At 37.8% G+C, this 22,055-nt stretch overlaps 1 protein-coding gene across 1 annotated transcript in view; it reads right to left on the bottom strand.

Annotated features, from left to right (window-relative positions):
• SMC6 (structural maintenance of chromosomes 6) overlaps positions 1-22,055 on the bottom strand; it is a 47,273-nt gene that overhangs the window by 9,005 nt on the left and 16,213 nt on the right. The window contains exons 3-20 of the mRNA XM_066547179.1: positions 20,852-20,969; positions 18,792-18,897; positions 15,142-15,278; positions 14,522-14,583; positions 13,608-13,688; positions 10,833-10,934; positions 10,525-10,644; positions 10,342-10,437; positions 9,085-9,231; positions 8,637-8,725; positions 7,939-8,103; positions 7,040-7,218; positions 5,760-5,961; positions 5,529-5,643; positions 4,038-4,198; positions 2,888-3,023; positions 1,875-1,955; positions 1,073-1,243 (exon numbers count right to left, since the gene is read on the bottom strand). Of these exons, the coding sequence (XP_066403276.1) occupies positions 1,073-1,243; positions 1,875-1,955; positions 2,888-3,023; positions 4,038-4,198; positions 5,529-5,643; positions 5,760-5,961; positions 7,040-7,218; positions 7,939-8,103; positions 8,637-8,725; positions 9,085-9,231; positions 10,342-10,437; positions 10,525-10,644; positions 10,833-10,934; positions 13,608-13,688; positions 14,522-14,583; positions 15,142-15,278; positions 18,792-18,897; positions 20,852-20,969 (2,268 nt within the window). The remainder of the gene's footprint in view (positions 1-1,072; positions 1,244-1,874; positions 1,956-2,887; positions 3,024-4,037; positions 4,199-5,528; positions 5,644-5,759; positions 5,962-7,039; positions 7,219-7,938; positions 8,104-8,636; positions 8,726-9,084; positions 9,232-10,341; positions 10,438-10,524; positions 10,645-10,832; positions 10,935-13,607; positions 13,689-14,521; positions 14,584-15,141; positions 15,279-18,791; positions 18,898-20,851; positions 20,970-22,055) is intronic.

Here is a 22,055-nt window from a genome sequence, read left to right as displayed (position 1 = left end):
CCATCACCAACAATAATATATGCTCTTACTTTTTTCCAATTCTATCTTAAAACCAAAACTTGCTACAGGTCAACAGTTAATTAAACAACTGTAGAACACTTAACAACACATCTGATTTAAAACCTCTTCAGGAATTTCACTGCTTCCCTCAATTGCATTCAGTACTCTAAATAACAAGAAATGTTTTCATATTCTGAATAAATCTCTTTCCATACAGAGTGGTTCTTTTAAAATAGATAATATCTCTAGAATTTCCGTATTAGATACATTAGAACACACACATTTATCTGTTGCTTTGCTGCCCTGTTTTCTTACTCTTTTTGTTTGCTCTTTTAATTTGGGCTGACTACACAGCAATTTACAGTTTAAATGAAACATATAAGAGATTGCCATAGTGATCTTTTAAGTTCTCTTCATTTCATCCTTCTACAAGTTTAAAGTACTATAAATGTCCTGAACTCTTATTTCTGTTTTCTATTTTCAAACCATAAGTTCTTCTTGCCAAAGTGAGATTACCTTCCATTTGCCAATATCAAATTTTGCATGTCAACATTCTGCTATTTGTCTTAAGTCTTGCTATTTTTCTGCCATTTCCAGGTGCCTTCTGTAGTCTTGAATAATTAAAACTATATACTGGTACCTTCTGTGATTATGTAACTTCATAAAATAACAACCAATTCATATAGAACTTCAAATGATATTTTGAGAAATGAATAGTTATGAACATTCTTAGCCAAGAACAAAACAAAAAATGTGATGCACAGGAAAGGAAAGTCAAGGAAACTGGTTTTCCTGCCTTTTTACTCCATGACTAAAGATACCTAGAAATTAACTCTCTTTAAACATAAAACACTACAGTTTCTACAGATAACAATCATCATCACTTTCAAAATATTACCAAGCTCATTTCCCAACATGTTCTAGATGGAATGCTCCATTTCCATCTTCTACGTATACCTTAAGTATATCAGGCAACAACAAGTTCTCTTCTCTTGCCTCACCTCTTCTTAACCTCATTCCCCTTGACACACAAATGGAACAAATCAAAAATACAATATAAAATTATTGTTACCTTAATTGGGCCAGCAATTTCTTCCACTTGATGAATTTTTTCTTTCACCTCTTCTAATTTTTTTTCAGCTGTTTGGAGATTATTTTTCAGTTCTTCCATTTTTCTGCTTTGTAGCTGCATGTCCTGTTTCACAGATTCCATCCTACCCTTATTTTCTTCAGCTTCGTCTTGCTGTCAAAAAGTATTAAAGTTAAGAATAATAAAAAGAGACACATTTGTAAACTACTGTACCAGATTTTTTTACTATCAGTATTAGGGTACAGTATTACATGAAGTTCTCTGTAACTCTAGTAAGAATAGGAGCAGCTCAATGTAATTGTCACCAAAGCCCAAAGGAAGAGACTGACAGACCTTGTAGGAGACCAATAAATCAAAGTGCAAAATGAAAGTGGAACTTCATATTTATGTGACTGAAAATTAAGAGGATTTTATTCGGAGCTGTGATGAAAAGACTGAAAAGAACAAGGTAACTTCCCTCTGGATCTGTGGCCAATATACATCCAATACACAATGCAATGCAGGAAGAGTAAGTGAATTGTTGTTGTCTCCTAGAAAATAACATCATTCCTAATAAATTATCATCATAAATACTTTCTGATTCAAAAAGAGAAATATTGCAAAACCTGGGGAAAAAAAATTAAATCACCAAAAATAAATAAAATTCCTCAATTTAAAGAAATGTTTAGAATTATGGCAAGCGTTCCATTCCTCACTATCCAACTTTGCTTATTTCAAAGCATTGCCAAAATTAAAAGACATTGTCCATATGCTAATTAGACATAATTCCATAATCTGTTCTTACTAATATATGGATGTCTGCTGACTGGTGCTCTTCCACGTTTTCAAGATCTGCTATCTCTGCATTTGCTGTTCTTATTTTTGCCTGGGAAGAAAAAGAAAATACTTGTTCTGAAGCTTAACTAAAGAGAAAAGTTCACATTTGTTTATTTAAGTCATCACAGGAAAGAAGATACTTTTATTTTTTAGCTTTGTTAGTGACTAACAAGATACACAACTCTTCACACCCACCTGTGGAATTCATTTTCATGAGATATAACTTGTTCTGAACGTTGTGTGCTTTAATTCTTTAAGTTATCATATTTCCATTCAATATGACAATTTAATAAAATACACTTTATTTTTTCTCCAAGTATTTATCTTCAGCATTTCAGACTGCATGCTAGGGGTTTTTTTTGCTGCTTCTTACTTATTATTTACTGAATATAAACTGATATAATATGTATTAGCTTACACTGTCTACCAGGAGCACCATTGGCCACCAAAAATATATATCCTACCTAGAAGTACCAGAGACCACAGAAAGGAGGCTAACAGCTGTAAAATAGTTTATAAAGAAATTAAAATGAAGAGAACTTAAAGAAGAAATATTAAGCGTATCAAGACGGCTTAAGAATATACCAGAAGAGCAAGAAGATAAGATTCTGGGAATGAAGAGGCAAGGCTCAACAGAAATAAAGGAGGGAGAAGCATTATATGATGCAAGTGTCTTTTCTGTGCAACAACTTACTACTAGTGTCAAAAATAGCAGTATAAATTTGTAAGGTTTAGCACAAGGTGGGGAAAGATACCGAACAGAAACAACAGCATGTATAAGGATTGATGTGGCCTCTATCATTCTGTCCTCAATTGTAAGAGCATACAATGAAAAAAAAACAAAACAAAACATGAAAGCAAACAAGAAAAGTAAGGAGAAAAATTAAAAACTATCAGGCACTCCAGATAGATTGCAGAAGTCAAAATGAAATAGGAAAAGACTGAGGAATTTCTAAAAACTAACACTGTACCTATTTTTACCTGTAGCTGCTTTTGGTGTCGCCGATGACTACAGAGATGATCTTCATTCTGCCTAATCTCATTTTCAATGGAATGTAAGCGTTGCTGAGAGGCTGTCAACTGTGCCCGTTTGTTTTCAATTTCCTTATTCAAGTGACTTTATGAACAAAGTGATATTGAGATGTTACATACTACACATGTATTATTTGTGACACACACATACAGAAATACACAAAAAAAAAATTAAATGCATTACAAGACAAAGGGTAAAAATGCACTTCTTTTTAACTAGCCTACATCATTTCCCCATAGCAAAATTTGTAATGGAATGCCTGTAACACTTTGAAAATCAAAATAATTTTTGAGTGAAATTCATTATATACTGACATGAACAAACTACAATTAACTGACACATTTAAAACTTTTGAGTTTATAAAAATGAATTTTAACATTCAATTCAGTTGATACTATCAGCTATTAATACTAAAATTGCCTAATATGTCTCTAATATAATCTGAGCCTCAAAATGAAAGTATTCTATTGTCACAAATTCCTTGGTGACAGCTAGAGTTTGTAATCGTTGTAGTATATTTTGCTTTTCCAACTACCATTTTGAAAGCAATGAGAGAAAAAACCCCTAAAAATATAAAAGGTGAGGGAATTCTCAGAGATAACTACCATGAATGAAGTCAAAAGCCTGAGGAAACACAGATCCAAAGTTTGAAACCAACAGGAGGATGTGTGCTAACAACTTTGGTTTGAATAGTCAGGCCTCCCTTGCAGTAAACTACGACATCTCTGTTCAAGTATTGTATCTTTAAAGAAACAGCCTTGACTTCATACTCTTTTTGACCAAGCATACAAAAGAAGGTAGCTGGATTTCCTGCAGTACTGAGCACAGAAAATCCCTGCTTGGTGGGTAAGATCTACATGCCACAAGCTGAAAGACAACTAAATACAATGCAAGTTTGTTCCTATCACAAAAAGGCACTGAAATTAAGAGATTTTCTAGAATTCTCAGAAAGGAAGTATAAATATCAGAAAGAAAATGGAGAAAGTATAAATACCAGGAGAAAATAGAGAGTAGTGTACATGCAAATAGACAAATATGCAATTCCACTGTTCATACCAACAATTGCACTTTCTACTAAACACGTTACAAGATACTAACCTGATTTCTGCCTCAACATCTTGACTTAGGAACTTGGGTCTGACAAAAATGGAAGAGTAATAGCGTCGTTCAAATACTTGATCACCTTCAGCAGTGAAAGCTTCTCTACAGTTTCTCGGGGGCCGATTGCACTGCATTATCTCACGAGCCCTGCGGCTAACCTGAAAAACAAAATGGCCTTATAACACCAGCAGAAATGCAACCATAATTAAAGAGAAGAATTTAGAAGCTGTCCAGATGTTTTCACCCAGAAATAATTTCAATTCTTACTGAAAAGAAATACATTAATGAAAGAATGTGAATATTATTTGTAGCATCAAGAATCTACTTTTCTTAGTTGAGCAAGACATTCTCAAGAACCCACTAAGTTTAATTGCTCATTTATTTGCGAATTCTGTAATCTAATCAGTCCCTTATAATTTGCCTTGGGGGGAAAAAATCACTAACCAGAAGGTCACTATGCACAGATATATTCAACTATCAAAAGTAAATAAACGTAGAGGAGAGAAGCTTCTAAAGCAAGGTATAAAGGACATCAAACAAGATTCTATTAAAGTTCAGGGAAACACGTTGGTAAAAAATCCCAGCATTGGCAGTGCCAGACTAAATGCCATTGTTCAAGGCAACCATGTTATCCATTCCAATGTATTAATTTTTCCACAGGATACTTCTTTCAGATTCAGTTGAAATTGCTCAGGTAGGCCTCAAAGGTAATAATGTTATGAAAATCACTGATGAGTTCAGGCAGAGGGGGAAGAACAATCCCAACATTCCTGCCATGACAAAAGCCTACAAAATTCAGCTGTTATATAACCCACTCAGTGATAGTCATGCTTGATAAACAGTCAGCTCTGCTTCAGACAGAGAATGAACCACCTCTCCCTACTAAGAATGTCAGAGGATAAACTGGGACAAAAGATTTTGGAGAAAAATAAAATTCACAAAAAGTAAGGATCATTAGTTCTGCTTACTTAGAGAATATCCTGCCTTCTCTAAATAAAAACATACGCCTTATTTTTATCTTTGAATATTTTATCTGTAATCTTATCTTCAGGAGCTGGTATCTTCGGTATTAACAGAAAATCAAAAATCAATTAAGATCAGAAATCAGATAGTGTCAGGAAACTTAGCTACCAGCTTCTAGGTACAACTGGTAGGGCCAGCTTGGAAATTTTGCAAACTTCCAGACTACCCAAAAGCAGCACATCCTGAACCCACCAAGTAACAGAGAGACATGAGACAGAGCCAGCTGTTAGGAGGCTGACTACACACACATGGACTATTTGCACTGGCAAATTACACCACTTAGAGGCCCAGAAAGGTAGTGGCAAACAACCCATAAACAAACAGGGAAGGTCCTGAAACACATAGGGCAGAGAGGGGAGCAGAACTTCCTCTACCTCTTTTATCCATTACAGACATTACCAGTGAAGACACCATAAATGCTCCATGCTCTTTCTTTAAAGATCAACAGGAAGCATAAAGCCTTACTTTAATCAGCAGGACTGTTTCTATACCCCTCATATCAATCAGACAATTGGCAACCACTGGATTTTCTATTTCCAATGCTGCCAGAACTGTTGGGAATTCTGGATGATGAACAGCTCTGAAGAAAAGAAAAAAAACACCATTCATAAAACTCACATGAGATTCTTAAAAAAAAAATACAAATAGTTCTTTTCAACCATCAAGGCTAAGCAATAAAATTTATAACATACTTACCTCTGACTAGTATCATAAATTTTATTCTGAAATTTATTTACAATTATCTGAGGTCTATGTCCACGTGGATAATATTTTGACATCAGTGACTGAAGAGTTCTTTCATCGCTATGATTATCACAGCAAAATGCCTGAAGAAGGCTTTTTAAACAACATTCGATAGCCAAGATCAGTTCAGGATCTTTTGGATGAATCAAAGCACCTAAATAAACATAAGAAGCAAGAAGCAAGGCTTTAGGTGCTGTGTTCCATGAGAAAACGTTCAGTAGAGCATTTTTACCACTCAAGATTCTTGTTTTGTTGTATTTCAGGTTTTTTACGAGTCTAAAATAAACGTTTCTTATAGGTAGAAAAAAAAATTAAGAGGTTGACTAAAAGTTAAAAGACTCTATAACAGACCTACATTTTTTTAAGAGTCTAAAATAAACGTTTCTTATAGGTAGAAAAAGAAAATTTAAGAGGTTGACTAAAAGTTAAAAGACTCTACAAACATATAATTTCTCTGCCTAGAGAACCTATACGTTGTTGGAGGCCTGTATTTTCTTCCATTAGGGTACCAATTTTATGAAAGCTTAGCAGAAATAAATCAAGGCAAAGACAGCTTATCAGAAATTTAAGGCTTTAAGGATGAAGGCAGTGGAACAACTATACTGCAAATTAAACAAACACGAAGATTTCCATTCTATCACTGGTCTTCAGTGGCACATATTCTCTTACCCTGCAGTAAATGCCACGTACTTTACATCCAGAATATGCTGAAACCTTTCCTCCCATTCACAAACTGAAAATAACAGCCATTGTCAGAGCTGGACAGAAGACAAATAAAAGCCAACTTCCCAAGAAAATCTCATTTGTGTCTGTCTGACCTGTTCCTTCCAAACATCTCAAGTTTGAGAAACCCACAAGTCAGCAACTGGACATTTTAAACAAAATCTGTCCATGATGTGGACAGTGCTATCCACTGAGGAACAAGCAGTCAAAGCACAGTTCTCTGATGCCTTAAGGATGTGGGGGAGTTGGAGGGATGCATTGAAAGCTTACCATTGTAAAATATCTCAACAAAAATGGCTGGAAAATGAGGAAAGCCAGTAGATGTGAGTGAGTGCATAACAGAAGCAAAAGATAACCTACCAGGGTAAAACCTTTAGTCCAGGAAGTACAGAAGAAAAAGATATATCTGAAGTTCCTTAAAGAACAAAGATTTCTAAAAGACCACTACTTAGATTAGCAGCCATACAAAAATATCCCATGAAAAAGTATGTTTCAGAAACTGCTCTCACCTAAAGGTCCAAGAGGTTTCTTTCTAAATTGTCCTTGTTTATGGGCTACTTCAATTGCTTCAAGAAATGCTGGTACATATGGTCCAAATCTTTTCAAAGTGTTTGTTTTACTATCTTTCAGATCTCTCAGCTGTTTCTGCTGGGCATCCAGTGCTTGTTGCACTTCACTGCTTTCTCTCCTAAGAAAACAGATTTTTTTCAGTAGTTATAGAGCCTAAATTGCGCTAAAATAATTGTAAAGCCTTGTTTTTCAATTACTAATAGGATTGTGTATCAAGGTATCAGTAGTTCAATGTAAAGCTAGGTACACACATGCAGTAAGATTTTTATAGTTTCAAGAAACATGAGAAAAAAAAACAAGTGAGAAAAATGCTACTTTGTAACAGTTCTACAAGACTTTTTTATTTCTAACAAATTATAATAAATTTATTTTATTTTTAATTATCTTTTTCAACTTCACTGTCTTCAAAGATCTTCAACAAAACATACAGTAAGCATTGGTTATAATAATTGGTAAGAGCCATTTACATTAATACACCAGGTGCAATAAGGAACAATTCTCAAATCCTTTAAGACAATAATTGACATTGTCATAATCCCCTTCAGTAATCATTGTTCAAGTTCAGTTTTTCAAATCAAAGCCAGAGTGCTTTGTTTTTTCTGTCTTGGGTATGGGCTAAATTCGTATTTGAACCTCTTTGCCTCAAAGCCTCTGTGGATTGCCTTAACTACAGAAGCAGCAATTACTCCTAAGTGTATCTATTCTCTTATAATGTGAAAAATAAACTGGAGCCTAATACCTCAGGGATCACAGGTACATTAGAAGGGATACATAAAAGAAGGGATTCCCTCTAACTTGAAACAGAGGCAAACAATTACATTCAAAAAGCATAACTTACCTGAGTCTAGAATGATCTTCCCTACACTTAGATGTAGCCTGCTGAAACTGATCCAACTGCTGACTAATCATTATTTCTTCATCATGGAATGCCTTTAACTGTTCCCTTAAGTATGCAATTCTCCTTTCTCTTTCCAATTTCTCAGGCTCTGAATCCTGATTAGCACTAGAAAAGAACATAGGTCCATATTTTAAAACCATATTGATGATTTAAAAGTGACAAGAATTTCATTATTTGTAGTGTAGAGAAGATTCACTCATCAGTTACATTTAAGATTCAGTTAAGTTGCAAGATATACATAGCAATAATGCCAATTTTCATTTTTTTTTAGATTTCTAATCACACGTAACTCCCCCCAGTTACATTCCTATTGCATTTAGTTTAAGACATATTGGTTTTGCACTATCATGGAAGGTAAAGTTTATCTATTATCACCAAAACCAAACCACACCAAGACAACCTCAAAACAAACAAAAAAGCACTTTTGCTACCCAATTGCCTCTTCTTTTGACATTTTAGTCAAAATCTTGGTATGTAAAGGAGCAGGATCAGAAATATTCAGGTATTTAACTGGAACCTGCTACAGACTAAATAAAAATTTTCTATTACTGCAGGTTTTCTCAGTAATCAGAAAAGCTTACTTCTTTTCCACCTATATATTAATAAACATAAACCATAATCACTGTCTCTGTATTTACCAGCTTTTCAGTTCTTCAATTCGTTTATGGAGCTGTTCCCTGTCTTTTTCCAGACGTTTTAACTCCGTTTTGGAGCGATTATAAACGATCTATCAAGAAAACAGGATACAGTGGTTTAACAAATAGAAGAAATAATTTCTGAAAGAAGTACAGTTTTGAGTAAATACAGAACTGCACCATATGAGACAAACCTAACTTGATTTTCAGAATTACATCTATTTATTTATTTTGACCTAAGCTTAACACTGTTTAGTAACTATGTAAAGGCATAAATGCCAGGGCTCCTGAACGGACACTACTTGCCAGTCAGGCAGGAAACTGCACCTGTTCTGAACTCACCATGGACTTAAGAAGCCAAGACACAGGTGTAGAATTAGAGATGGGTAGAGCACGGACAAGTTTATAGCTTTAAATTGGTATGAACTTTGAAAGGGTTTTTTTTGCCTACCTCAGCTTCATTGACTGCTTTTCTTTTTGCCTGCACTTCAGCCTTCAAAGAAATACACTGAGGATGAAGGGCTTGTGCTTCTTCACTTACTGTTATCAATTTGTCTTGTATTGCTTTGTACTTTTTTTCTGCTTCATTCACTTTTTCCTTTGGTGAAAAAAACAACAAAACAAGTAGTAATGGAACAAAATTTTCTTCAAAACCTCTTAATGTTACAAGACAAATATCTCTCAAAAGAATCCATCAATTGTTTGAGTTCTGTTGGGTTTCAAAAAAAAGAGCAAGACATTGCCACCATGGATATGCTAAGATGAAAACACAAAAATGTTCATTCTTGGGAAATCAACAGGCTACCAAATCTGACACAGACAGCAGACTATTTTCTATCTCAAGGTTTACTCAACCACAGGACTTTTAATACAATAAGGTCAAGTACCATGACACCAAAAGAAATGAAACCAGTGTCTAGACAGTGTTCCTTCATTGCTACATAGACATGCTGACCATAAACCAAAAAAGGTGAAATTGTGAAACACGTACTTTTTAAAATAAAGAAAAAAACCCATAAAAACATTTTTTTAAGAAAGGAAAATAAGTGCTAACAAGAACAGTTTGGAGGACTTTTAATAGACTGAGAAGTTTTGGGGCTGTTCAGCCTGGAGAAGTGGAGGTCACATGAGGACCTCATAGCAGCCTTTTGGTATCTGAAGGGTGGCGAAGGAAGCTGGAGAGGGATTCTTCATAATCTGTATTGATATGACAAGGAATAATCGGTTTAAACTGAAAGAGGGGAAATTTAGGTTAGCTATATGGAATTAATTCTTTATTGTGGGGGTGGTGAGGCAATGTCACAGGCTGCCCAGAGAAGCTGTGGATGCCCCATACCTGGAAGTGCTCAGTGCCAGGTGGGATGGGGCTTTGAGCAGCCTGATCCATTGGAAGGTGTCCCTGCCCGTGGCAGGGGGGTTGGAACTGGATGATCTTTATGGTCTCTTCCCATGCAAACTATTCTATGATTCTAGATTCAAAATAATGATGCCAGATTCTCTGCACAAAATGTGTTTCATATGCAAATCAGAATGTATGACAAAATTATTTTTTCTTGCTACCTACAGAAGTCTTAGGAACCATCCCAAAACTTCCAGATGTCTCTTGAAACCATTGCTCTTTTCTAAAGGCAACAATACCCACGAAAACCTTCACAACAGATCTCTGACTTGGAGCTAGAGTGCTATATGGTTTAGACCACATACCTACCTGGCATTCTTTGACCTTCTGAGGGAGCTCTGTATTTCCTTCTTCAGCTCTGACACCTTCTTTGAGCAGCTCTACTTCTTTTTCCATCTCACTCACCTAAAGAAGCCCGTATTAGCATATGCACAGGAGACTGGGAATGAAGCACATTTCACATGAACAAACATATTTTAGCAAGACATTTACCACTGCCCACGCCATTTGATGTTTCAAATCTTTGAGACGATTTTGCATGTCATTCACAAACGTGATGGTTTTGAAAGTTTCCTTCTTTTCCAAATAAAGCTGCTTAAGTTCTTCAAGACGCTTAAAAAAGAAAATAGGGGTTCCATCATGACTGTGAAAAGCTGTGATACAACATGAAATTTTGGAAATATTTGGGGTTTTGAAATTTAATGTCACTGAGACCTAATAAAACCAAACTATGCAGTTTAACTCCTGTACTTCCTTCACTGCTCAGATCTGTCCTAATAATTATTTTAACTTTTACATACCTCTTCCCCTTGTTCTATCTGAACACGGGTATTTTTTTTAGTTTTCCCAATAAATGAATAATCTTCTTTCATTTGTTCCAGCTGAGTTGCCTTCATAAAAAACTAGAATGGAATAAAAAGATGCAGATGTGAGATCAGCACCCTATCTAAGTGGACCTTCAATAATTATGACAGAATGACCATTCATCCCAACATCCCTGCATGCTTAATGATATCCAAAGTGAAAAAACTGGTCAGGTTGTGGTGGTACAACTTCCACCCCCTCCTCAGGCCACAATGTGGTATTTGAAATGTTTGTTAGTCCCAGCCTTGATGAACAGAAGCTAGGATCATCTCCTCTTGATGAGAAACACTCTCCTCTTATCAGAAACACTCTCTACTCCCAGGAACTTACACTGTCTGACAAGCTCCTCTTTCTAAATGAAGAGCCTTTGAAACTTGTTTTTCTTGCCTGACTAAAAACCCAAATAGAACAACATTTTTGTTACCGAATTTTCACAGAAATTACTGACTTGGATTGTGGTCAGGGTGAAAAATTACTATGACTAAAGCCCACCCTCTTGTGAGCCTATGAACAATGGTAGCAAGTGAGACCCCCTGAGCTCTCCTGGACCACAGTGGGCTGTGGCAGCATCTGTCTCTGAGTGAGACACCACTGTGAGCCAGAGAACCATCAAGTTTATTTGGAGGAGGGCTGCCAGAAGCTGACAGAGCCTGGGCTGATGCCCCCACTCCTCAAGAATCAACCTCCACCCTCTGAGAAGATCCAAAGGCATTTGACATGAGTACTTCTCTGAGTTGCAGGGGAATTTTTCACAGGTATACAACTTGTATACAATCATTAGGTCTGTATACATACAAGTGTGCATCTGGCATAGCAACTGTATTATGAATGTTTTTTAAGATTCTGAAGTACTTAGATTAGTAAGAAAATTAGGCCTATGAGTGAGTTACCACTGTAGTATTGTAAACTCTCTAAGAATCATCTGTCAAATTGTTTAAAAGAGGCTACTAATTAAGTATTGTTAAATTAATGCACTGTCAAAACCTTTAGGCCTGAAGTGTGGTCAAGTCCAGCGCTAGGTTCGTCAAGAGGATGCATTCTGAACCTTGGGACTTAATGGGAAGGTCTCCTTTACTCCTTTTTATCCATACCTTTTTTCCATTCCAATCTCCATACAAATGATTTTAGGTTAATTTTGGTTTTAGATTTATTAATTTCAGGTTTTAGTCCAATTTTCCTCTTGTGCATCTATGTAAGTAGGAGAGCGAACCTTGCCAACAAACCTAGCCACACTTTAATATTAAACCTGCTTTTGCTGATACCTATGCCAGTGGTTCTTTGGGTGACTTAGAACACTCATTTCCCATAGGGGTACTTCTGAATAATGAACTAACTAACTAATGAGCCCTAAAATTTAAATTTATCCATCTCTTTAGAGAGAAGAATCTTCAAAAATATTGTTTGTGCAAGTGGATAATTGGTGCAATCAGATAGTGCACTGGCTCTGGTTGGGATGGAGTTAAATTACTTTACAGGAAATTTAACAGTGTTAAATTTGGTGTTTTGTTTTAGATATGTGATCGAAAAATTACTGACTACACACTCATATGTTAGCTGTTGCACCGAAGCCTCCTTTTCCTCACTCTGCCCTCTCAGTGAATAGACCAGCTGGGTGTGCAAGAAGTTGGGGAGGTATACAAACAGGCAAATGATTCCAAGCAGCCAACAAGATTTGCCACCTCAGAAAATGTCATTGTGATGGTTTAGCTGCAGCCACTTACTCACTTTACCCTGGGGTGTGATAGGAAAGAGAATCAGAAAAGTATAAGCAAGAAACACATGGGATAAGATAAAAATAGTTCAAAACAGCAAAAGCTGCACATGGCAAGCCAAGCAAACCAAGGAATTCATTCACCATTTCCTGGGGCAGGCAGGTGTTCAGCCATCCCCAGGAAAACAGGGCTCCATCATGCCTAATGGTGACTTGGGAAGACAAATAAATGCATCATTCAAAATATCCCCCAATTCCCCCTTCTTCCCCAAGCTCTATATGCTGAGCATGATGCCACATGGTCTGGGATATCCCTTTTGTCAGCTGGGGTCATCTGTCCTGGTGTGACCCCTCCCAAAGCCTTGTGCACCCCCAGCCTCCTTGATGGTGGTGTGGAAAAAGAAGAGGAAAAAGCCTTGACTGTGTAAGGCCTGCTCAGCAGTTACCCAAACAGCAATAAGGAAAACATCTCCCCATTATAAAGACTATTTCAGCACAAACCCACTAAGTAGCCCTATACAAGCTGCCACGAAGAAAACTGATCCTAACCCAGCCCAAACCAGCACAGCCATGCTCAGTAATAAAAACAGGTAAGACAGGGTTTAGGGGGGGATTAGCCATCTTTTTCTTGGGCACTGGTTGGGCCTCAGTCTACCAATAGGAAGTGGTGAATGATTCCCTTTGCATCTCTTATTTTGCTTCACTTTCTTTCTCTCTCTCTCTCTCTCTCCTTCCAGCTTTCACTTCAGTTATCACACAAATTTTATCTCATCCCTCTCATTTTTTTTTACTTTTACTCTTCATTTCCCATTCCCCCAGCCCAAGCTTGGGGGCAGCACAGAAGGGAAGTGAGTGAGTGGTTGTGTGGTATTTAGCTACTTACCTGAATTAGCCCAAAACAGGTGATTAAAATCAAGGAATTTGATTTTTTTTTCCAAATGCTCTAAAAATTTGCAATTGGTATTTCAATGTTTTATGACTATGCTATTTTTTTTCTTACCTTGTACTTATCCCCTTCATTTTTAGTCTGTAAAAACTGTTTACTCATCTCTTGGGTTAAAACAGACACAGGATTATCTACCTGTAAAAATAAATAATTTTCATTTTATTTTAATTACAAGTTACCATGTAACTGCAAATCCATGGAAGTGAGAACCCTGTTTTAGTCTTGCAACTTATTACTAAGCTAATGTAGTAAAATCAAGCTTGCTAATCCTCTCACATCTTAAAAAAAAACAAAACATAACAAACAAAACCAGTAACAAACAGAAAATTAAAAAACTATATCAAATATAAAATAGAACCACAGCAAGGACAACTAAGGAACTGCTTCCAAGAGGATATGTGACTTCTATAAAAACAGTACCTGTAAGTTCCATTTATTTAACAAAATCAGCATTAGAAATTCTTGTTGTGTCAAAGTATTGCAATAAATGCAATTAATTGACTCATATATTCTTACAGATGTTGCCACAAAATAAAATCAATACATACTAACTGCAATTCCTATTATTTGAAATTCTAAGTTGCATATTTTAAACTTCACATGCACTACCTGATCTTTTATTAATCAATTAGGCAGAAAAATCACATTCAAATTTCTGAAACAGCTAGAACTGAAATAATCAGCAGAAAAAACCTCTCCAGATACCAAAGAAACCTACATATATCAAGACTTTTATCAACAGAACACATGACTCACAGCTCACAGATGACAGCAAATACTTATCTGTCTGGGACAGAATCCTATTCTGCATTGCATGAGGTATATATTTCAATTTTCCTTTTGCTGATGAATTTGATCTTTAAATGATATGGAAGAGGTGCAACTCTCTCCTTTTTAATTGAAGAATTACAATATCACATACCAATGTCTTCTTAAATTGCACAGAATTTAAACACCACAACAACTACCTGTATATTAAAGTGATCCAGTATTCCTATGAGTTCCTCTTTCTTTGAAGAAATTATGGTCCCTAGTGGTAAAAAAAAAGAAAGGAAAAATATCAATAGGTACAATGCCCTGGAGTATTTTCTTCATTGTAGAGAATCTAAGAAATGAATTCCATCTCTTTGTAACACAGACTTAGTCCTGAACTAGAAACACTAGGGGTTTTTTTAATTATTATTTTTTCAATACATTTTCATTTGCACAGAAAGACTTCTACTTCAAGTCCTTCTTTGCCTCATAAACCCTCTGTGACAGAATTTAGATAAATCAGCGAATTCAGTAAAACCTCAAAAAAGACTAAAAACTATGTTCAGCTTCATCACACAAGCAGATTTTTGTGAAAACAAATACATAATGTTATATCTGACATACTAAATAATACATATCAATAAATACATAATTGCTTTTGACCTACTAAAATATTTTTAGTTTGGGATAAAAACAAGAAAAATGGACATTGTAATCATCCTTGAGTGGTTTTATGAAAAGAGAAACAACATCCTTTACTAACATCAAGGCATTCAAATCCATGAACAAGTTTAGAGAACTTCTAAGACTGAGAACAAAGCAAACTACCACTAACCAGATTTGCTTTTCAGTTTCCAAGTTCTGCTTCCATCCTGATTAATATGCTGATTCACAGTGATAGAGGTACCATACAATTCTGGTTTAAAAGCATCTCTTCCTTGGTTTCGCAAAGTTATGGAAATATCTGCAGAGCTAAAAAAAGTAACAAAAATAATTTTAAAACCCCTGAAATTAATTTCAAATCTAAAAACAACAAAAAAAGTCAGAACGTTTTAATTTTCCATACAAATTGTCATGTATGCTACAGGTCACAACTGCAAGTCAAGTCACAGTACCAGTCAGAAAAACATGTGTTTATTTAGTTTGATCCATAACAGCATTAGAAGCATTGCTGATTTAAAACTCAGCAGTAAAGTAAAGTAAAGGGAAAAGCAGTACCCAGCAGTAAAATAAAAGTAAAGTAAAGGGAAAAGTAAACCCACTCAAGCTGTCCCCTTCCCTCCACCCCCTTCCCACAGTGGAGGAAACAATAGCAGAGATTATAAAATGAAATCGCAATTTACTGCAAAATCTCAAAACCACAACAATATTAGTAAGACTGTACAAAACAGAGAGTGTTTTACCCACAGAAGGGTATTCAACACTAAACAAAAATGCATCCCCAAGACAGCACCTGGCATGGTTTCTCAGACAAAGGCAAAATAGCAACTGGCCTTGTGCTGGGCCATGTAGTGTATGATAAATCAACACTATGTCAGGGATGCTCATGGCTTAACTTCCCCTTTCTGAAAACAACAGGAAAACAGGGACAAGACAAAACCTGGTGGGATCTGACAGGGCTCTGAATCAGGTCAGGGCACTCTTTTTCTGGGCCTGACTGTGCATGAGTGGGACTGGAGTGCTCGGTGGTTCTTGCAGCAGTGGTGCTGCAGTGCTGCAGCCATGGTGGCTGGGGCTCCACACAGCTTGGCTGGGCTCTACCCCGCGCTGATGCTGTTCCCTCCCTTTTCTTTTTCTGTGAGTGGCATCTGGGCTTGCTGGCCTTGTCTTTCAGCACCAAACCAGAAAAGCCGTGGCTCGGAGGAAGGGGAAAGGGGCCACGTCTTGGGGTGATTTCATGAGGATGAACTATTCCTGATTGTCTGCTTTATGCCCAGAAATGGCTGCAGTGACTTTTAGGTGGGTCCAGAGGAGGGGCATGAGCCTTGGGGGGCTCCTGCACAGACTTCGTGTTCAAGACTCACTCCCCAGCATGCTGAGTGTTGCAGAGAGCAGCAGTTGCTCTGTTGCTTAGCTAACTCGATTTTTTAGTAGCTAAGCAAAAAGTTTCCTTTTTCCCCCCCACCCCACCACCTTTCCTCTGGACAGCAGCCACAATCCTTCTGCAGGTGTTTTTTTAAGTTTTTCTTGAACTGTTTCAGCTTGGTTTTGGTCCAAGATCAGATATTCGCCAAGACCAGCAGTGGGGGCCACTCCAGCCAGCCCAAAACCTCAGGCAAAGATGAACCAGCAAGAGAAAGGACTCCAAAATCCATCAGCTTCATCTGCTCTGAGGAGGGGACCAATGCCAGCCAATAGGCTCCCATCTGTTTTGCCTAAGCCGCTGCGTGAACTTTTTCCTCTTCCCTGAGACAAAAGCCAGTCACCATTTTGTCCCCCCCTCTGCCAGGCAGCCAGCCTGTTTATTTCTTCCCCTGGCATTCTGAGGTTTTCTTGTTGTGGTGTGGGTGGGGAGGTAAGGTTCTGAAAGTTCAGTATCTAGCATTTGTTTAATTTTTTTTCACGCTGTGCAGGCACTTTTCTGGTTAATAAACAGGGAGCTTTTTACTTTCACCCACTGGTATTCATTTTCTCATTGGCAAAAAGAATTACTGAAGCCATTCTCTTCAGAGAAGACACTCATTCCAGAGTGTTTTTTCCTAAATCTGTCCCTAAACCAAGACAGACTGCCAGTGGCAGAGATGGGCAAAGTCTGCTGGGCTGACCCTGACACCTACACACCCCCTCCCTCACACCTGGGGACAGCAGAAGCTTCTTTCAGCCCCGGCTTCCTTATGCTGACAGCACAGCCCTGCCATGACATTGGTGGTATGGAATCAAACACCGCCAGTAAGTCCAGCCCTCTTCTCCATAACCATGACACACTGCTGCCCTACACTGACTGCTTGCACCTCCTATGCTTCACCTAAATAAAGAGCCAAAAGCAGTATTTGTGAGAGAAGATTTCTTCCATCTTCCCTCCTCATCTTGAGTGCCCTCATTTTACATCGCAGAATCAAGCTGATTTTTGGTAGTTCTCCTTTTTTCAAATTGGTTTCTGTATGAAACAGTTGTCTGGCTTCTACAGCCTCAGCAAAGTAATATACAGCAGAATGCTTAAGCCATTCTTCTAGAAAACATGAGATGTGATTTCAGTTCCAAATTCCTATTTCCCGTTTCTCAAGTAAGTGCTGAAACATTAACTTAATAATAACAAGGCAAGAACTACCAAAATTTTACTCTTAAGCACCTCTGAAAGGAAAAGACTGGGATATCTGACTCTGAATAACAGCTTCATGTAAATGTAAACTCATAAGCCTTCTATCTTTTTATTGGTTTCCCTAAACACATAATCCCCAATCTCACAGCAGACATGAATCCACTTCTTGCATGTTCTAACATAGGTCTTTACATTCATTCATTCACATCACCAGAAAGACTGAAAAATAATTAACCTCACTGCTTGCAAAATAATGATAACTAGTCACCTATGAATTTTTCTAGTGGACTCCCATTTTTCTGTAGGATATTCAATGACAGAGTGGAAGTAATACACAAGAGCAGGGAATATAGAGAACACATCACTATGTTAGCTAGTTCAGTGTCCCAGTCTCAGGTAGGACAGAGATAATTTTCTTGCCATTACTGTGAGGGGCAGAGCCCAGAGCCATGTGAGTGTTGTTATTCTATACCTCACACATCATCTCTGGGGACACAGCTTCAGCTGGAAGAGGAGAACACGAAGTGGAACTGCTACCATTTTGTTCCTTTGTTCCAGGGAAAGTGGATGGTGAGTGAAGCAGTGGAGTGGCTCCAGTCCTACAATGGGGTTGGTATGTCATTGTTTTTCTCATCTTGGGCTTGGGGAGGGAGTGTGGGTGCAGATATTTGTCCACCATTGTTTCTTTTTTTCACAACATGAGCACAGACACTTCCACTTGCCATTTTCTTCTTTGTCTCAGAAGATGTCTGACTGGGGGTGTGCTGCAGTCACCTTGCATCAGACTCAGTGAGCATTTTTGCTTGTAATCACCCTCTTTTATACACTGTTGTTATTAGTATTGTTGCTGCTACCGCTTGTTTTCCTTATCTCGTTGATGGCTTTATTCAATACATTTTTATTTCAACACGCAATCTCCATCTTTATCCCTCTCTCACTGTAGGAGACAGAGATCAACTGTTTGGAGTTTAATTTCCAGTTGGTTTCAAAATACAACATTCAGGAATAATGATATACAAGTGGTAAAACTTCTGAAGTATTTTGTTTTCAGGCTTTGGGGTTTTTGTGCAAGGGGAGAGTGTTGTTTAAATGTTATGCTTTTTATTCAAGTCTGTTGGATCCCATAAGAAGATGCAGAAAATTATCATAAACAGAAAACTCGTAAGCTAACCTCAACGACAATCAGCAAACTACAAATGCAACTTTTAGATTAAAGTTTAACTTACGTCTCTCCTTTTTGAATAAACATTTTTAATGAGGAACCTCTGTTAGTTGCAGTGGCTTTTCCACCAAGTCCAACAATTAGTGCTGTTAATACAGAACTTTTTCCACCTGTAATTGAAGCATTTAACTTGTTTTAAAGAGAAGATATTGTAATTTCTATGCCACCTATATTACAGTTTTTGACTTCAGTTTTTGACTTGTTATATATTCATGCATTACAAGTCCAAATTCTGTCCTTACTCAACATATAAAATAACAATAATGCTAATAAAGTATCTGCCATTTTCAAGAATCTTCCTTAAAAAAACCCAACATGCTGACCCAAACTTCTGTTACTTCTGTTTAGCAATTTGCATTCACCATGTCATAAGTCAGAAGGAAGGAATCTCCTCTTTCTTAAAAGCATACTGAAAAGACGCGCACAACAAAAGAAATCAAACACACATTACCATTTATCTAAGTTCCTGAAAGGTTTTAAGCTCTCTTTCAAAATTTATGTTTATTTTTTAAAATTATTTCTCCAGAAGAAACAAGATTGTATAAATAGGTATCACTTCCTTTTCCTATAATAGTTTCTGTGTCCTGGGTTAGCTGGGATAGAGCTCCATTTCTGCCTAGTAGCTTGTACAGTGCTGTGTTTTGGGTTCAGCATGACAATAATGCTGATAACATGCTCATGTTTTGGTTGTTGTTAAGCAGCAAAGGTGAGGACTCTTCAGTGTCTCATACTCTGCCACTGAGGAGGTGCACAAGAAGGCAGGAGGGAGCCTGGCCAGGAGAACTGACCTGAAGTGGCCAAAGGGATATTCCATACAGTATCATTCCCAGTGCATAAACTGGGGAATGCTGTCCAGGAGCCATTGATTGCTGCTCACGGATGGGCTTGTTGTGAGCAACTGTATTACGCAGAACTTGTTTCTCGTGGGTTTTATTGCTCTCTTTCTTTCTGTTTGTCATTACAATAATTACTGTATTTTATTTTATTTCAATTATTAAGCTGTTCTTATTCCAAACCACAGATTTTACCTTTTTCCAATTCTCCTTCCTATCCCACTGGAGGACATGGGGAAGTGAGTGGCTGCATGATATTTAGTTGCTAAAAGGGATTAAATGACAACAGTCCTTTCTAGCACCCACTGTGGGGCTCAAAGGGTTGATATAACTGACCAGAGTATGTTAAAACAAATTTGCTCTAAGCATTCATGACATTAGCTTAATAGCTGCTGATCACAATGCTGATTTATTTGCTCTCAGAGCTGTTGTGCTGGCTCTCAGAGCTGCATTATGTAACACCTTCCTCATAGCAGGCACTCCCTACTTTGTTGTTTATCACCCTTGGAGCCTGGGCTAAGGCTATCATTCTGAAGTACTCTGCAATGCTGACTGATAAGATATGATACGGCAAATGACCTGATATGATATAATAAATGACATGACGGATCTGCCGGCCGTGCAGGAACTCGCCTGGTCCGTGCGCTCGGCAACCCCTCACCCTGGGCTGTGGGAGCCATCTAGCGGCACATGCTCGCAATTGCACCTCTCACCCCGCCGAGAGCCAGCCGGGAGAGGACACAGCTTCTCCTCCTTCTCCAGGCTAACCGCAACAGCTTTTCAAAATGTTGGATGTCCTCGGGAAGCAGGATATTGCTGAATGTGCTTTAGATCTAGTTTAGCATTATGCAATTATCAGCAGTACTTCAATCCCCATTACAACCACAGTGGTTCGTCCAAACTCAGAGATGGGCACTGCGGGTACTTGGACAATTATAGTGCATTTAATAATAAACATATAAGTACATTCAGTTCAAATAAAAATGTATGCATTGTTTAGCTATTAAAATATTTATATTCACATAATCTTTTGCAAAAATCGCCAATTTTAAGACCTAATTCACCAGCCTTTAACTACTGGGATAGACCTGTGCGGTACCTCATTTCAAAAGTGAATCCTTGTCCACACCTAAAAGATGGCCAGCAATTCTTTTTCAAATAAAAAAACTACATCTTCTACAGTATTAACAGAAGTGTTCTTCGACAAAGATTCTATGCAATTAATACTTACTTCCATTGGTTCCAACAACAAAATTGAGATTTGATCCGAACTGAAAAGGCCCCAGATTTGAATGGCACATGAAGTTCTTCAGCTGGATACTTTCAATTATCCCAACCTCACCATCAGACTAAAGAATGAACAAATAAAACTCAAGTTATATATGCATTTTAATGAGATTAAGTTTGTATATTTTAAAGACAATGAGAATTAAAATGACAGTATGATATAAAACATTGGTTGTTACAAGCCACAAGGAAACAGAAATGTTTCACAACACTGTGTAAAGTCACTTGCTATAGAGCAGCTATTTATTAAAATAAAAAGCTACCAAAGCTGATCTCGCACACAGAGTAACTTACAGTTCTCCCTATTAGTAACTTACCATCAACATAAAATATTAAGGCAATAGGTCCAAAATAGTTGGCTGACCAAGTTAAAGCATGTTATTAAGGGCATTGTCTGAATGTCTCGTAAATACTGACAGGCTTGGGGCACCAACCATCTCTCTGGGAACCTGTATTGGTTTTGGGTTGTGGTAGCAGGGACAGGAAGCTACAGGGGTGGCTTCTGTGAGAACCTTCCAGAAGCTTTCCCATGTCTGACAGAGCCATTGCCATTCCCCAGCCACCCCCAAGACAGACCCACTGCTGGCCAAGGCTGAGCTCATCAGCAACAGTGGAAGCGCCTCCAGGCTAAGAGCCAGGAAAGGGAAATTGCAATTACAGCAACTGCAGCCAGAGAAGAGAGTGAGAACATATGAGAGGAACAGCTCTGCAGACACCAAGGAGGGACAGAGGTCTTCCAGGCATCAGAGCAGTGATCCACCTGCAGCCCATGGAGAGCCCTGTGCTGGAGCAGGAGGATTCCCAAAGGAGGCTGTGACTCTATGGGAAGTCTATACTGGAGGAGGTTTGCTGGTAGGATTTGTGAGCCCATGGGAGACCCAGAGTGGAGCAGGCTGTTCCTGAGGGACTGCATCCTGTGGAAGAGATCCAGACTGGAGAATGAGTGTGAGTCCTCCCTCTGAAGAGGACTGAGTAGCAGAGACAACATGTAATGAACTGACCAAAGCCCCCCCAATTGCCTGTGCTGTTGGGCTGGCGGAAGAAGAAAATTGGGAATGAAGAGGAGCCAAGGAGGGAAGGTGTTTTAAGATTTCAGTTCATTTCTCATTATCTCTCAAATACTGATTAGATTGTAAATAAATTCAGGT

This window comes from Molothrus aeneus, chromosome 3 (assembly GCF_037042795.1).
Source record: "Molothrus aeneus isolate 106 chromosome 3, BPBGC_Maene_1.0, whole genome shotgun sequence".
Classification (NCBI taxonomy): Eukaryota; Metazoa; Chordata; class Aves; order Passeriformes; family Icteridae; genus Molothrus; species Molothrus aeneus.
The sequence above is the reverse complement of the archived record's forward strand: the minus strand, read 5'-3'. Positions and strand labels throughout refer to the sequence as shown.